General features: G+C 37.0%; 3 protein-coding genes across 4 annotated transcripts in view; 1 reads left to right on the top strand and 2 right to left on the bottom strand.

The window, feature by feature from the left end:
• Positions 1 to 2,377: 2,377 nt before the first annotated feature.
• Positions 2,378 to 8,342, bottom strand: LLPH (LLP homolog, long-term synaptic facilitation factor). The gene is made up of 3 exons (XM_024576206.4): positions 8,245 to 8,342; positions 6,555 to 6,767; positions 2,378 to 2,990 (listed from the first exon to the last, which is right to left on the bottom strand). Exons 2-3 carry the CDS (start codon positions 6,757 to 6,759, stop codon positions 2,812 to 2,814), a joined length of 384 nt encoding a protein of 127 aa, XP_024431974.1. The 5' UTR covers positions 6,760 to 6,767; positions 8,245 to 8,342; the 3' UTR covers positions 2,378 to 2,811.
• Positions 8,343 to 8,356: 14 nt separating this feature from the next.
• IRAK3 (interleukin 1 receptor associated kinase 3) overlaps positions 8,357 to 17,767 on the top strand; it is a 99,639-nt gene continuing 90,228 nt past the window's right edge. For both annotated transcript variants that reach the window (XM_053921201.2, XM_053921200.2), the window contains exon 1: positions 8,357 to 8,612. The gene's annotated coding sequence lies outside the window, so the exon portion shown is untranslated. The remainder of the gene's footprint in view (positions 8,613 to 17,767) is intronic.
• Positions 11,067 to 17,767, bottom strand: part of TMBIM4 (transmembrane BAX inhibitor motif containing 4) — a 28,760-nt gene continuing 22,059 nt past the window's right edge. Inside the window, exons 6-7 of the mRNA XM_024576204.4 lie at positions 14,926 to 14,971; positions 11,067 to 14,384 (exon numbers count right to left, since the gene is read on the bottom strand). Of these exons, the coding sequence (XP_024431972.1) occupies positions 14,178 to 14,384; positions 14,926 to 14,971 (253 nt within the window). The 3' untranslated portion in view covers positions 11,067 to 14,177. The remainder of the gene's footprint in view (positions 14,385 to 14,925; positions 14,972 to 17,767) is intronic.

The following is a 17,767-nucleotide window of genomic DNA, read 5'->3' as shown; positions in this document are numbered from 1 at the left end:
ATGTCAACTGGTGGAAGGAAAAGGAACCTACATCAATGTGATATTAGAAAAAAAAGAAGGGATCGAAATCATTATTTTATTCTACCTTAGTTTCAACTGCAGTCCCCATTTCTTCTCTGATTAGTAGCTTGGGCACTACTAATCTTGGACTTCACCTTTGGGGTTGGGTCGGCCCGTTCCAGGGGAGTGCTACCTGGGCAACTTCAATCCTGTTTAGGCCCAGAGATTTGAGATGGGGTCTATAAATCATTTCTCTGCTAAAATGTGCTTTTTATCTGATCCTAAGCTTGAATCGTGGATTGAATCAACAGTAGGTACTCTTCCCTAAAACTAGCTTTCTTTCTTAGCAAGTCTGCACATTCTTTAGAGGCAGAATAGCACTGTAAGACTGTAGGCTCTGGAGCCTGTCTGTATTTGAGTCGCACCTCTCCCAATTTTAACTGCATGGACTTGTGTGCCTATTTCCCCATGATTAATAGAGATATTAGTAGCCAACTCATTGATTGCTGGATGAGTTAATAACTTTAATTGAACAGTTTAGGATTAAATGATGTACACTAAGACCTGACATATGAAGCAACTGATAAAATGAAAGCAATTTTGATTATCCTTAAATATTTTAATTTCTTAAAAAACCAAAAATAAAATGTTATATTCTATTCAGAATGTGATTTGGCCCACTCAGTCTAATTCCAGAAATGACTTGGTGCTTAGCTTGAGCTCCACCTGGTGGTTCCACTGCAGTCCCCTAGAAACCATGAGTCAAATAGAGAGATGATTAACTTTCAAAAAAAGGATCTTTTACTCACTTAAAAGATTAAAGGACACTGCTATACTTAAGTTATAATCTTTAGGAATAAAGCAGCAACAGTGATCCTACCCCTGCACCCAATTTTGAATGCCAGTCTAAATGCCCTCCTTCAGAGGGGGAATCTGGCTGGCGACACAGCCCACCAGCTCGGAGCAAGACAATCGCCAGAGGCTACAGGCCACCTGAACATATTTCCCAAGTCAGATTTTTGATAGTGGTGCTCTGATTTACCATGTTGTTAACTGGAAGTTAAATCCTGACTGGACAAAGTTCACGACTGGACACACTGAAGTGAACATACCTACATCATTATGAGGCCCCGGATGAAAGCTCAAAGCAACTACCACTGGAGTCCAATTAGAGGTTTTCCGCAACAGAAAACATGTACACATCCTGGGCAGTGGCCTCTGACCTTAACTAAGGAACACCCAGTTAAAAAATACCTGACAATGTTGCCAAAATATAAATAAGCACTAAACATGTAACATCACTGATATGGACAATTCTCAATAGGGAAAAAAAGGCAAATAATTTTGTTAGTATACTTAGGCTGATAATCTTCAGTGCCTAAATTAGGTAATGTCAGCAACTTTACCTCATAAACATTTATTTACTTTTTCCTCACAAACTCCATTTATTGTTCATAACTATATGAAAGGGCAAAAAAGGTCATGAATGAAGTTTATTTTCCAACTCACATCTTCTATTCACTTCTTTGAGAAAACTTACTGTATTTAAAAATTATCCACTCACTTTTCAGTGAACTAACCACTGAGTAAATTGAGAAAAGTCTATTATATAAAATAATTTTTAAGACTTTACTGGCATTAAGTTTTGCAGATTCTAAACTTCTAAAAGATTTGGGTCAGGTCCTATTTATCTGTAAATTGTGTCCCAGCCTAGCAGTCTGGCACAAAATTTGTGTCCTGACGACTGACTGACTTACGGTAACAGATCTCACTTTTAACTTGGGTTTCCTCTGACGTAAACAGCCTCTTCTGAGCCGACGCCCATAAGGACACCTTGTGTGGTTCCCTGTGCCCCAGCACCTGGAAAAGTCCCTGGCACACAGCAGGGACTCAAAATAAATATCTGTTGTTCCAATGAATGTAAAGTGATGGTTAATATGATTACAGTGAAATTTCAGAGGGAATGCGAAGTTTAAAATACTTTACCAACATTTCCAACAGTGTATTCTATTCTACTGAATACTAGTTTCAAACAAAGTTAAACAAGTTTCCTTATTGCTAGGTCTCTATAATACAATACTAAGTACTAAGTAAATACTGTTTGTGTATCTTCAAGTATGTAGCATTTCCCAAAATGATGTGACCGTGAGAAGTATTTTTTTACCAATCTGGAAAAACTGATTTTGAGAAATGTTGCATTATATTAGGCTACATGATATAAAGACTGACAAACATCAAACCAGGCACCAGGGTGTCTAATCTCCTTAAAAGATGGATCGTACTAAACTTGTGCATGTTAATATTCTATATAAAGATTTAAAAGAAGAATATGGTCATTACTACTAGAATATCTTAAGGATAAATGAAAGAAAAGATATTCAAAACCTAAACAAAATATTTTATTATAAATTATATAAAATCAAAACTCAAGTACTACTTTTAAGATCCACTGACATTGTATTTTAAAATAACACCATGTAATTAGTTTTCTTTATATCTGGGTTAGTGTATCATGTATCTTTACTAATACCAAAACAGCCACAACTGCATTAATACAATAGAATTTTGATGTCTCATAATCCTTACATACCAAACAGCATCCAATTAAAATATCAATAGCTTTCACTCATCAAAGAAAATATTTTATTCAAGTTTCCAAAACAAATTTAAGGAGTTATGTTGAGTTTGAACTGAAGAAAAAGGCCCAGTTAAAATATGGAAACAAAGTTTTCATTTGGTAGAAGCTGAAATCAGTGTATACATTCTAATCAAAGATCTGTCCCATGTGCCACGTTTCACATTTTTAAAAATCTACCAGGCCAAGCCCTTAGCCGCCTTCACTGCTTTTGTTTTTCTTTTCCCCTTCCCTTTCTCTCGCTTTGCCTTCAGCCTTTTCCTCTGCCTCTGGTTCATCCATATGGGGTACTGTCCGTGCTGGTCTAGAAGACTCTTTTTGTTTCTCTTAATATCAGTCTCCATTTTCATGTCATCTGAATTAAAAAAAAAAAAAAAAAAAGGAAAAACTATTAATACTCCTGAATGAAAAAACCACCCTGTAAAAAAGCATATTAATGCAACGAGAACGTCAGAAGTGAAAGTGGTCCAAAACTACAAAAGAAAAAAATCTCTTATTTGTGTATAGCACTTTGACTCACACACTGAAAACCCCTTACGACACATTCAGTGAAATCACATACATGCTACTGTGTGTTCCTACAACCATGAAGGACACAAAAAGTATTTGTGAGGAAAGAGACATCATATATTTAGTCACTAAGAAACCTTCTAAAGAACGCTGTCATGGCTGTCCTTTGGAATAATAAAGGTTAAACAGGGACCATTTAGGATGTGTGAATTTGAGTTACTGCGTTAGGGATAAGTATATGGTTCTGAGTCAATGTGAATTACAATTCTTAAATTAAGTGCATTCTTGAGCTAAATAAGATAGTTGAGCCAGTAAGAAATGTACCCACATTTCTACTGGACAGGCCTTAGAAGTAAATGAGGTAATTAGGAGTGAATGGCCACTTCTAATGATGTGAAGTTGGAAGAGGTGGAGTAGCAGAAAGTAGAGGCTTTATATGACAGAGATGGACGGAAAATAGAGAAGAACTGGATATATCCTACCATGTTTTTCTATCCAGATAACACACAGAGATCCAGTTCTCCTAGAGACTCAGCTCTACTAACAGGAGACGCGGCAGGAAGCTCAGTGCAACCATGCTATGGCACATCCACCACCAATCTTATTTATTGCGGAGGACATGCCCAGAATGTCCCTCCCTGGGAACTGACCGGGGTACAGAAGGTCTTCCATGATCTCAACCATCTGACACTGTATTAATTCATTTATCTGGTTTATTTCTCTCTCCTCCAAAACAGTGTAAACTCCACTAGAACGAAAGCCATTTCTCTGATATGCATCTCTGCTTCCACAGTAGCTGGAATAGTGCCTGGTACATATTAGCCATTCAATAACTCATTATTCAATGATTATTCTGGGTGTTATTCTAGGTTCTAGGGATATAGTGGTCCAAATATCCTCTTTCCTCTCACGAGGTTTAAAATAGTCTGTTGAGGAGAATAACAAAGCAAACTTCGGCCTATGGTATGCAGTTTTTTAGAGTGGTTCTGCATCTCTCTGTACCAGAATCACATTAAGTAGGACATGGTAGACTCTGGTAAGCACATGAAAAGACAATGTAGTGTTTTAAGTAAGATAATGATAAGATTTGATTTATATTCTAAAAAAGGTCACACTGATTGATAGGCTGAAATGAATCAGAAAGGAACGAGAACTTAGAAGCAAAAAGGCTATCATAGTTCAGCCAAGAGATGATGATTACAGTGAAAGCATAAATGAGAAAAGTGGATAGATTTTCGATGTGTTTTGGAGATACTCAGGATGTGCTAATGGTGTAGATGTCAGAGATAAAGGAAAGAGGGATTGAAGGTAACGTCAAAGTTTGTGGCTTAAGAAATTAAGTGGGTAGTTGAAAGAGTATAAGGGGACACATAAATTTGAGGGCAGAGATGAGGAACCATGTTGAAAACAGGTAGATTACTAAATGTGGAGACCCCTCCAACCTCAGTTCCATCCCATTCAGTTCTTGAAATACTCCAAACATGAGGGCTGCCAGGCATTCCCCCAGGCAGGAGATGACAGAAAAGACCTATAGGTTTTGAGAGTTCTCCCACAACAAAACTTTCCAGGGCCAACCCAATCATTCTGCAAGTCCAGCAGGTGATAAGCTCTACTTCACACCTTGCCCCCTCTCCACAAGTTTCCACCCAACCAACATTTTAGTGCATTACCTTTCAATATAAACAAGTAGTGATCACCAGACATCGGAGAAAAGCCTCCAATAAGAAAGAGACAAAGTAATGGAAGGGAGGAGGAGAACCCAAAAAGAAAGATAAACAATGCATAGAAAAGATCAAAATCTGTAAAAGAAACTGTAATTAATACCCTCAGTGATAACAGAAAAGGAACAAATCTATAAATAACCACAGCCTACTAAAAAAAAGAATTTTAGAAATTAAAAATATACAAAACCAAGTAACAACACAAGAACTAGATGATAAAGTTCAAAAAATCACAAAGTATAACAAAGAAAACAGGAGAGAAAATAAAATTAGAGGATAAATCCAAGAGACTTGAGAGTGAATGGGCAACTAGTATGCAGAATATATAACTTTGAAACTATATATATATAAGTAAATATTAAAAATGTTTTGATTAACCCACTGCAATAAAATCAGTTTGAAGCTTATAAAAAAAAATTACGACTTAACAGCAAAAAGACAAACAATCCAATTAAAAAAAGGGGCAAAGAACTTGAATAGATCTTTCTCCAAATACACAAATGACCGACATACAATGAAAAGAAGCTCAACATCATTAGTCACTGGGGGAATGCAAATCAAAACCATGATATACCACTTCCCACCCAGTGGGAAGGGACAATACTAAAACAAAACAAAAAAAAAAAAAAAAAAAAAAAAAGGAGCCCTGGCTGGTGTGGATCAGTTGGTTGGAGTATTGTCTCATAACCAAAAGATGTGGGTTCAAATCCCAGTGAGGGCACATGCCTAGTTTGCGGGTTTGTTCCCTAGTCTGCGCGCATATGGGAGGCAAGCAGTCAATACTTCTCTCTCGCATCCATGTATCTCTCCCTTCCTCTCTAAAAGCAATAAAAAAAATTGCCCTCAAGTGAGGAGAAAAAAATAAATAAAAATTTAAAACATGGAAAATAACAAGTACTAGCAAGAACACGAAAGAACTGGAACCTCTGTAGATAGTTGGTAGGAATGTGAAATGGTGTGACTGAGAGAGAAAACAGTAAACACGGAGTATCACATGACCCAGCAATTCCATGCATAATTATATATCCCAAAGAACTAAAAACAGATATACAAACAAAAACTAGTGCATAAATGTTCCCAGTAGCATTATAAAAAAGAGCCAGAAGGTGGTATTTATTTTGCTGCCAAAGTGGTGCATTAACCATGTGAAAACCAGTGAGTCTTTCCCTGTATTGAAACTATTATGTACACCCTCCAACTTTAGACTATGATTAAAATTTGGAGGTCCCTAAAACCTGTCTGTCAAAATCAAATACAAGGAAATACTGATTTTTAGGATAATAATATAAAGGCATAGAACTCTTAGAAAGGGAACTAGTTTTTGCAAGGGGTGAAATGAAGAAAGGCCTACTTTTATCCTGCCTAGTCTTTGACTGAGTTGTGTACCTTCCACCGATGGCATCCAGGTTTGTCTACTCCTGAAGCACGTCTATTTCTGAGACATTTAGGCTATTGTGCAGGCATCAAAGGCCCACTCTGCATATGAAAACATACCTGTTCACATGAACTGACTATACAGTAGTTTAACGTAAAATCTCCAGTAGCACTATAAGCCTCCAAAGAATCATGTGGGCATGGTGGGAGGTTTGTAAGAAAGCATGTGTGGGAATGAATCAAAGACAGGGAGAAAGGAAGAAAGAAAAAAGTCACAAGAAACAATTTTTCTTAAAGGAAGCACATAAACTCACCTTTTTCATCTTTCCCCACACACTGGGTTTTCACTTCAGAATGTTTGGCCACCACCACGGTTGCTATCTCTTGAACATCTTTCATTAAAACATCAGTATCTACTTTAAGAATACTCTTTAGTCGGCTAAGTTCCTTTGGGGCATTCTTTTTTCTCTTTTCAGCACGCATCTTCCTTTTCCACTTACTCCGTAAGCTTTTAGCCATTTTTTTATCTGGAAAGTTAACAAAGATACATATTCAAAAGCAAGTATTTGCTATCAAAAAGGGGCAAATGCTTGGAAAACCAGATCAAAAGGTATCTCTACAAAACACAAACAAATAGAAGACTCTTTATTGCTCTTGATTTATGATGGCTTAATGTGCAACTTATGTGAGGATCAACACGGCTACATACAGCCGTTAAAGAATTAAGAATACCAAATCAAACTCCCACAGTCACCGGCTGAAAGTGAAGCCAATTCTGAAAGTTTCTGGAGTTTCCATACAAGGTGCAAAAATTTAATTTCCCCCCAAATCCTGATTTCACTCTACAGGACACCCACCTAAGTCATCATTATCCACCACCTCAAGTCACTTTAGCTTTTTAAACTTGACTGTTTCCACTCTTGCTTTCTTCCCATCCCTTATTCCCAGCCCCAGATCCTCCACAAAGTGGTTAGTGTGAGCTTTTAAAAACTTAGAGCACATGATTGCCTTTCTTTGATGACTTCCCACCTCCTATCAATATATTCAAGAACTACAAAGTTATTTGTGACCTGACCCCCTGCCTCCTTCAACTGTCTCACCTCATGCTCCATCTCACCCCCAGGAACCAATTACATAGGAAAAGACTCCAACTGGTGACAATGCGGGGAGAGTGGGGATGTGATGAGGGGTGGGAAGGAAGGGATAACAGTGATTAAACAGGGTTTAGAAGGAAATTTTTGAGTGATTTACAACATTATCTTAATTGTGTTGATGGATTTATGTTTGTCAATAATGCAGTTATATAGAAATCATTAAGACATGACTGGGAAGGGATGGGTGGGGGGAGTCCAAACTATGTCCACTTCACATTTGTTTCCCTGTTCCTGAGAACTGATCTTTTCAAGCCTTGCTCCTTCAATAGGTCAGAAAGGCCTTCTCTGACCCCATAAGCTCCCCTCCTTTTATTCTCCATGCTTTCATCCTCTTCCTTCCTTTTCAATATGTGCTACAGTCTGAAATTATTTATTTCCTGTCAACCCCGGTGGGCTGTGAGCTCCACTAGGTCTTTCGCCTTTAGATCTCCCAATACATAGCTCTTTGAATATATACAGCAAAAGCTAAATAAAAATTTGTTGAATTAATGACTATCTCTTTTTGGACGCCAGCAATAACAAACTCACTGTCGTCTTGTGTACAACCCAAGCCCTGTAAGCGGCGGGATTAGAAGGGTTTCGTTAAGCAACCCGGAGGGTCGAGGTTAACCTGAGCGAGAAGGAAGATGAAGGGAGGACTTCAATTCGCAGAGAGCACGGAGAAGCCCAAGTGCAGCCACCAAGGCCACGAGACCCTCGCCCTCAAGTAAGGCTTGTCTCTCTGGGCCGGGTTCACGCTTGTCCAGTGATGGACCAGGTTTCTCTACGGCACAAGTTTCTACAGACAAGTTTCTCTATGAGAGGCTAGAATCAAGGAGCAAGACCCACGCCCCACTGGACACCAACTCACCCGAAAAGGGTCACCACTCAGCCCACACTTACGACGACCGGAAGCCTCCTCACTTCCGTCTTCCGGCCTCCCCGGTCCACTCTCTCCCGCCCCCCCCGGCGCATTGCACGCCGGGAGCCAGAAGTCGCGGCGAGCCTAGAGGTGGCGTCTTCTGGAATTCGGCGCTGACGCGCTTCCTGCCTTTGGAGCGTGTGCAGACTTTGGAGTCTGGCTCCTCCCAAACAAGTTGCCAAGTTGAATTTGAAGAATGCGGAAGAGAATCCCAGCGGAGGTTGGGGGCCAGCCCGGCGCGCTTCCTGAGTGTGGCCGGGGTAGCCCTGAGATTTTAATTCAAGGAGTGACTTGGTCCAGCTGACCCAGCCTGTCAGGTAGGGAGCTCAGAGCCCACCTTTAGCTCTCGCGTTCAAACAATTCTAATGGATTTCCTTAGACCGAGAGGCCGAATTGAGATCTTTACTGCATCCCTTAATTACGTACGTTTTCCCATTCTGGGTGAGGGTCTCATGGATCTGTGCATCTGCCAAAACTTATCAAATTGTACACTTTAAGTATGTGCAATTTATTGTTATGTCAGTTATACCTCAAAGAAGAGGTATATATAACCAAAACAAAAAAGCCTTTCCCATCCAAAAGAGAAGTTCAAAGGGTAAAATGATCAAACTAATTCGGTTTAACCAATATTTACCTGGCTAATTATTAATGTATGCCAAACAGTTTTAAACTTAGGATAGCTGTCTTAGGTGATGATGGTCACGTTGGTCACAAACACCACCAGTGCTTTTAATTATTTTACGTGTGTTCCTAATATGTAACCAGACAGATCTGTGATGTATTTTTGACTCCAACACTTCCTTGTGATATTGGTGAATAATTAATGTCTCAGAGCCTGGATATCCTTGTCCATTGAAAGAAGCTAATACAACCTAACTGATCCCTAGGTAGGTGATATGAGCTCAATTCTTGGTAACTCATCCTTTTTACATTACAATTCAAACAAAGCACAGTACTATTTGTCAGTGGTGTTTCTTAGAGACTTACAAGATTAAAAAGAAGGAAATGAATCATCTGTCAGATGGCCTCGTAGATTCCTGCCTGGTTGTTAATAGAGTTCTTACTAAGACAATTTGTGGGTACCTTTTCTCTGTAAAATCGGTGTCCTTTTGGAAACCTTGCATCATATGGAAATTAGTAAACTCAGAATGTAGTGAATTTTTCTTAACAGCTGAAAAGAGCTAACATACATATATAAAAAAGCATGCCAGAGAGACCTACTTTCTTTAAATAGATTAAATTCTTATAGAGCAAGTGAGTTTCTATTTTACAAGTTAACCACATATTAGAACATAGCCACTTCTTCCAAAAATAAATGTTCACACTGCATTTTAAATTTGAGAAAGCTCACTTTTAGCTAATCCAAATTGACTGCACCTTGCTTAATATACTAGGCCAAGGCTTTTGAATAGACATTTGGCATCAGAAAAGAGTAAAAAAGACTTATGATAATGTCTTGGTGTTAAATATATGCCATAATTCAGCATTACTAATGCTTTAAAAAGCTGAATTTTAGACTGTATTATTGAAAAAACCGTTTTAACCTAAGTTCATCAGCGGTCTGTATAAAAGCTGTTCTAACAGAATAAATGGCCATGGTATATTTAAAAATCCCTAATTCATTCCCTCCATCAAACATTTGGGTATGTACTCTGTGATAGGCACAATGCTGGGTATACAAAGATGAAGGAAACCAAATCACAGTCTTCAGGAAACTTTAACCCCTAATGGAGGTACAAGGCTTAAGGACTAAATTGGACATTGCTTCTTTCTCCCTCACAGAGCTGGATGGAGCCTGTGGGATTGGAAGCACAATTGGGTACCTGACAAGAAGTGGGCTGCTTCTCCATTTAAATGGAGTACTAACACTATGGACACCAGCCAGTGGGGCCCCTGCAGTCAGGCCTCTTCCATGGAAGCCCTGATCTGTGTAATCACTGAATAAAAACCAGGAAGACTTCTGGGGTTCAGAGGGTGACTCCATGTTACCCAGGCCCTAGATGATGGGAACTTCAAGACAAAGCTCTACCGAGGGGTGACTAATTTTTTGGCATCTTGGACCACACTGGAAGAAGAGTTTTCTTAGGCCACACATTAACTACATTGCAAAACATAATCACAAAAATATCTCATGTTTTAAGTAAATTTACGATTTTGTGTTGGGCTGCATTCGCAGCCATCCTGAGCCGCATGCGGCCCAGGGACCACAGGTTGGACACTCCTACATGAAAAGAACAAGCAAAAAGAACCTAAGTTCCCAGCTACTCCAAAAGGTCCACAGCTGGCTGCTGACACCACTGATGGCCAATGCATCAAGTGGATCGAAGCTAGGTGTCAGAAGAAATGGAGGCAGATAGACAGGCTGCTGTACCTCTTCCCCCAAGTTACACTCAGTGGAAACAGTTCTCCAAAACTGCTTTTTCCTAGTTTTCTTCCTATCTCTGACTACATTTTATACCTTGCATCAGAGTTGCCTGTCATGCTAAGTCCTGCTAATTCCACATTTTTTATGATGTCTGGAGTCTGCATATTTTCACCTTCGCTTGATGTAAAAAATTGAAGTTGCACACACTTTTATCCAGTAATTCTGCTCACAGGTATGTTTCTTTCCTGGGCAAACTCTCTTATCTGTGCATACTGGTACACATTATAGGGACGTACAGAGCAGGCCTGAGTATGATGGTAAAAAAGGAGGAACCGTATAAAATTCAGTGACAGAAGAATGTATGAATAACTACCGTTCATTTATAAAGTATAATACTCTACACCAGTGTTTTTTTCTCTTTATTAACTTTATTGGGGTGCCACTCGTTAACAAAGTTATACAGGTTTCAGGTACACACTTGTGCAACACATCATCTGTATACTGTGTTTTGTGTTCACCACTCCAAGTCTATACCAGAGGTTTCCAAACTTATTGGTCTTATGATCTCTTTACACTCTTAGAAATTACAATATTTGTCATACCAAAAATTAAAATAATTGAAAATTTGTCATTTTAAAAAGAATAATTACATGTCTACATTTTTGTTTAAAAAATTGTATTTCCCAAACCAAGAAATAATTTACTGAGAACAGTAGCATTGTTTTACATTTTTGAAATGTCAAATCTGCTTTTGCTTATTTAGTATCTTTATTTCTAATTCAGTACATTCTGCCTTTGAACTGAAAAAATTAATAATAGCAGTTGACATTAACTAAGCTCTTAGTTTATATGCTATATCTATCTCACTTAATTCATGTATCAGCCAATAAGGTAGGTACTATTATACCCATTATAAAGATGATACAGAAAACCTAAGTATGGAAGGATAAATAACTTGCCAAAGGCCACATCAGTTAATTGCATAGCAATGATTCTAATCTAGATGCTCTTACCCACTATGCTGTGTTAAACTTAAGTACAGCATTAATGCAATTAAGTATTCAATGACTAATTAATTGATAATGATGGTCAAATTTACATCTAAAACTTACTAGAAGCTAATTACATACTACTAAATTTTTTCTAAGTTTTTTTAATCCTCACCAGAGGATATGTTTATTGATTTTAAAGATAGAGGAAGGGTGGGGGATGGGGAGAGAGAAAAAAAAGGAGGAAGGAAGGCGGGAAAGGAGGGAGGAAAGAAGGAAGGGAGCAGGGAGGGAGACATCGATCAGTTGCCTTTGTACATGCCTTGAGTGAGGACTGAACATGAGACCTTTTGGTGCATGGATGATGCTTCAGCCAACTAAGCCACCCTGCCAGAGCTCCATATTACTAATTTATTTCAACTTGACAGCTGGAAAAAAATCATGCTTAGTGAGTGTTATGGACTGAGTTGTGCCCTCACCCCCCAATTCATATGAGGAAGTCTATCTTAGTCTATTAGGGCTGCCATAACAAACTAGTAGAGACTGGGTAATTTATAAACAACAGAAATTTATGTCTCACAATTCTGGAGGTAGGAAAGATCAAGATCAAGGTGCCAGCAGCTTTGATCTCTGGTAAAGGCCCTCTTCCTGGTTCACAGACTACATGTCTTTTCACTGTAAGTTCACATGGGAGAAGGGGTAAGAGATCTCCACAGGGTCTCTTTTTTTACTAATTCCATTCCTAAAAGCTCTACCTTCCTGACCTAATCACATCCCAAAGCTGTACCTCCTGAAACCATCACACTGGGCATTGGCTTTCAACATATGAATTTTGTGGGACACAAACATTCAGATCAGACCACTGCAAAGTACTAACCCCCAGTATCTCACAATGTGACTATACTTGGAGCTAGGGTCCTAAGCAGGTAATTAAGGCAAAATGAGGTCACTAGGGGGCCCTAATCCAATGATGGCATCCTTCCAAGAAGAAATCTAGACACACACAAGTACAGAGAGAAGACCATGTGAAGGCACAGGGAGAATATGACCACCTATCTACAAGACAAAAGAGAGGCCTCAGAGAAACCAGCCCTGCCAACACTTTGATTTTGGATTTCTAGCCTTCAGAATGAAGAAAATAAATTTCTGATTAAGCCACCTGGTCTGTAGAACTTTGTTGTGGCAGCCCTAACAAACTAATACAATGAGGGAATTTGCCACAGTTTCACTGGCCCTTAGCTCACTGCTATAATTTTAAAATGAAACCTGTACTCAAGAAAACTAATAATGTCAAATTCTATGTCAAAATTTCTGACTTTCAAGCAGACTTCTCATTTTAATATGAGTAATTCTCTTTTGAATTTATCTTTTATAATATTTCTTTTCTAAATAACATTAAAATCTCCTTGTAAAAGGAGATTTATAATTTATATTGGTAAGGACACAAGTACTTTAAAATCAATCAAATCTACTGTAACTTAAAAGAAAATTTAGGTAAAGCCATTAGACAAAGATAAATTGATATTTGTAATCTAATCTCATGAAATTACTTTTGAATTGCAAATGAACAATCTATGTATGTATGGCAAGTTCAGGATTAAAAATATTTTTAAGATTTTTGATACCCCTTATACCTGAGATTCTAAATCAAGGATTTAGAAATGAGATACCATAAAGGATAGTAAGATTTATGTTACTATTATATAAACTAGTAATTATATATTTAATTTATGTTATATTTTACATATAATTACTGTCATAATAGTAATATAGCTATAGTGATGTTATATTACATTTTATATATATTATATTATATTATTATACAGTAAATCCTCATTTAATGTCATCAATAGGTTCTTGGAAACTGCAACTTTAAGCAAAACAACATATATAACAATGCCAGTTTTACTGTAGGCATATTTCTGGTCACAAAAGCATACCAAACTTTTAAATAAAGACCCAAAACACTTGTAATATTAAACATTGAAATAAATGTGAGTTATAAATTTAAGAAAGATCAATAAAAACAAGTAAGACCATTATTTTGCGACCCACTTCTCTAGTTTAGGGTGGTGGGTAGCGGAGCCTACTCACAGCTCAGGGCTCAGGAAGCACACGCGTACCCCCACTCACTCAGATTGGGGCAACAGAGACATGTAGTTCACCAAACGTGTACATCTTCGGGATGTGAAAGGAAACCAGGGTACCCAGAGAACGCTCATGCAGACATAGGGAGAATTTTCAAACGTCACACCAACAGTGGCCCTGACTGGGAATGGATTTTTTTTTCTCATCAACATTATAATGAAATAACGCTGAATGAAATGACATTATCCAAGGACCTGCTGTATTATAGTAATAGCTCCGAAGTACAGAGCATACAATAAATTAATGAAAGTATTTAATAGTCAATTATGTCTCTAACTTTATCACTGAGTCAGTAATAAAGTATTATTAATGAGTCAGTTTCTATATCCCACTTTCAGTCACTTTTTATGAATGAAATAGTTTCTACATACTGCTCTCAATCACTTTTTATTAACTGCTTCCAAAAACCGCAAGAGGTGAAGGAACAGATTGATGATATCCAAGTAGAGGTTGATGGAAGCTAATACATACTCTTCAGGTGACAGCCTATGCATCAGTGAGTGTGTGTCATAGATGATGAATCCGCAGAAAAGAAGGGCTCCTACAGCAGCCATGACCAATTCCATCGTCTCACTATAAAAAAATAACTGTAGGCAAGAGATTAAAATAGTATGTTTGTATTAAAGAACCCTATTAAATGCTTAAGTTACTTGCTCTTAAGTTACATATGCTACATATATATTTAATAATGCTGTACAACTTTGAATACAAATGTTAAAAGCAGAGAAAGGCAAAGAAGGTCCACTCTGGCTTCTGTTGGATGAAAGAATGAATGGATGAATCAATGGATAGTCCCCTATTAAATTATCCATTTGACTTTGAACAATAGCATCACAGATATTAAAGTTTTTTTTCATAATTACATGTGCCACTTGGAGGTTAGCAATTACAAATGAAGGCCTCTTTCTGTGTAATTTAACTCATTTGTTCATCTTTTTTTCAATCAATGATGTTAACGTAAGACCTTGATTTTTCAAAAGATAATTTTATAATCACTCTATATACAGATATTTCAGATAATTATAACTAAGTGTCCTATCATAAGATATACCTTACAAAGCTTTTTGAGATTATTTATACTGGCATGGCAAGAATTATATTTGAAATTACTATTCTAAAACAACTCACCTTCAAGATTCCTGACAAACAAAGAATCCACAAAACAGCAAACAGTCTATAAAAACAATATTAATAATTTAGAATATTGTTCCTTACAAAAAACCTTTGTAAACCCATTCAATATTTTCTCAAGAAATAAATCCATCCTGATATTTGTCAAAGAATAATTTAAATGTAAGAACTCACAAACATACAATGAATACTGTAGAATAACCAGAAATCGAAAGAACAGCTGTCTATTCAACATTTGTTTAAATGGTATACAAAACTAGTTAAGAGTGTCAATTTCTAAAGGTTTCAAATGAAATGCAAAGAAAATATTGATTTAAGTAGAAATACATTAGAAGTATTTTAATTTAACAGAAATCTATAAAACTTCTAGAAAATATTTACATGAACAAATAAAAATTGCACTTTAAACCAAATAACAAATTATTCTGTGAATATGCATATCCATTTAAAGTTCCCAAATGTATTCTCTATTTTATTCTAATGTATTATAGAAATTAATTATGTACATAAATTTGCCATTGTTAAAATTTTGATACCACTTATATATACATACAGAAATATATACACTAAAAAATAGAAACAAATTTAGAGTGACACAAAAATAGAATTAGTAGACAATGACATTAAAAATATATTCCATATGTTCACGGATGTAGAGGAAAGTATCAGCATGAGAGAAATGAAAGAAATATAGTTAAAAACTACAAACTGAACTGAATTTCTATAGACTAAAAAATACAGTATGTCAAATGAGAAATACTCTGACTCGTATTAATAGTGGATTAGACACTGAGAAAGAAAAGATTATTGAACGTGATTATAGCTGCAGAAACTAACCAAAGTAAATCACAGAGAGAAAACTACTAGAAAAAAAATGAACAAAGCATCAGTGAACTGTGGAACAACATTAAGAATTCTAACATATGTGTCATTGGAGTCTCAACGGAAAGGAAAAAGGGGAACATAAAACTATTTGAAGAAACAATGGCCAAAAATGTTCCAAAGTCGATGAAAAGTTTAAACTGATATATCCAGAAGCAGAAACCCTCCCCCCTCCAGGAATATCATAATCAAATTGCTGAAAATATTAATCAAATAACTGAGAAAATCTTAAAGACAGCTAGAAGATTTAAAAAAAAAAAAATTCCCTGGCTGGTGTAGCTCAGTGGATTGAGTGCGGACTGCAAACCAAAGGGTCGCTGGTTCGATTCCCAGACAGGACAATGCCTGGGTTGCTGGCTAGGTATCCAGTTAGGGGGTGTGCAAGAGGCAACCACACATTGATGTTTCTCCCTCTTTCTCCTTCTTTTCCCCTCTCTCTATAAAAACATGTACAAAGGAATAAAGGAAAGATAGCAGACTTCTTGTCTGAAACTACACAAGCCAGAATGCAGGGGAGTGACATCTTTAAGAACAAAAAATAAATAACTTTCAAAAACAAAAGTAAAATAAAGATTTTTTTCAAACATACAAAAGCTGAGACCAGACCAGCACCACAAGATGTGTTAAAAGGAAATCCCAAAGGCAGAAGGAAAATATTTGATGGAAATTAGGTCTACACAAAGAATTGGAGAATAGAAATGGTAAATATGTGGATGAACATAAAAGCATCATCTATTTTTCATATCTTTTAAAAAGATAATGTAATGTTTAAAGCAAAATTAATAACTATTATGAGGTTTATAATATGTAGAACAAAAAGTTATGGTACAAAGGTAGGGGAGAGCAGCTATAGGTACACTATACATGAAATGGTATGTTATTTGAAGGTAGACTATGATAATGTAAACATGTACACTGTAAAACCTAGAGCAGATTATATTTAAAAGAGCTATAGCTATTAACCACAAAGTAGATAAATAGAATCAAACACTCAATCCAAAAGAATAGAAGGGAAGAGGAAAAAGGATCAGGGAACAGATAGGACAAACAAAAAGATATACCATGCTAACACAATCAAAAGAAAGCCAGGGTAGCTACATTAACAAAGCAGATTTTAGGGCAAGGATATTGCCAGAGATAGCCCCTTCATAATGGTGAAGTGGTCATTAAAAGGAAAAACAAACTGACAGTGACCATGGGGGAGTTGGGAGGTGGATAACGGGGGGGGGGGGGGGGGGGGGGGAGAAGGGGACGGGTCAAGTCAAGGAATATGTATAAAGGACCTGTGGACAAGGACAAAGTGGGGGGTGGGGAGGAGGATTATTGTATGAGGAGGCAGTGGGCAGGGCAGGGGAGAGTAATGGGGGAAAATGGGGACAACTATAATTGAACAATAAAAAATATTTTTTTTTAATTTAAAAAAAGAACTGTGGACTTAGTTAAAATTAAACTTGGCTGATGGTTTCTTTGCATTGACACTGTGCAGAGGTTATTATGCCCATGGGAACCCAGTGTTAGGTTACTTAGTAAGCATTAACATCTGTGAAATGCTAAGACACATATACCAAAAAAAGGACATAGCAGTCCTAAATGTTTATGCATCTAAAAAGAGAGCACGTCATGAAGTAAAGTCATAGAACTAATAGGAGAACATAACCAGTCCACACTTGCAGCTGAAGAATTCAGTACCACTTTTACATTGATAGAATAAGTGGGCAGAAAATAAGTAAGCATACATAAGACTTGAACAATACTATCAAGCAGTTTGATCTATTTGACATTTTTCTGTCATTCAACAGCAAAATATACACCTTCTAGTACATAAAGGATATGAACCAAGATACTATAAAATGAATCTCAGTAAATGCACATGGACTAAAATCATATAAAATATGTTCTTTAGCAACAGAACTAAATAAATTAAATATACGTATTATAATTGAGTGTAGTGAACTGA

The sequence above is a fragment of the Desmodus rotundus genome, chromosome 3 (assembly GCF_022682495.2).
Source record: "Desmodus rotundus isolate HL8 chromosome 3, HLdesRot8A.1, whole genome shotgun sequence".
NCBI lineage: Eukaryota > Metazoa > Chordata > Mammalia > Chiroptera > Phyllostomidae > Desmodus > Desmodus rotundus.
The sequence above is the reverse complement of the archived record's forward strand: the minus strand, read 5'-3'. Positions and strand labels throughout refer to the sequence as shown.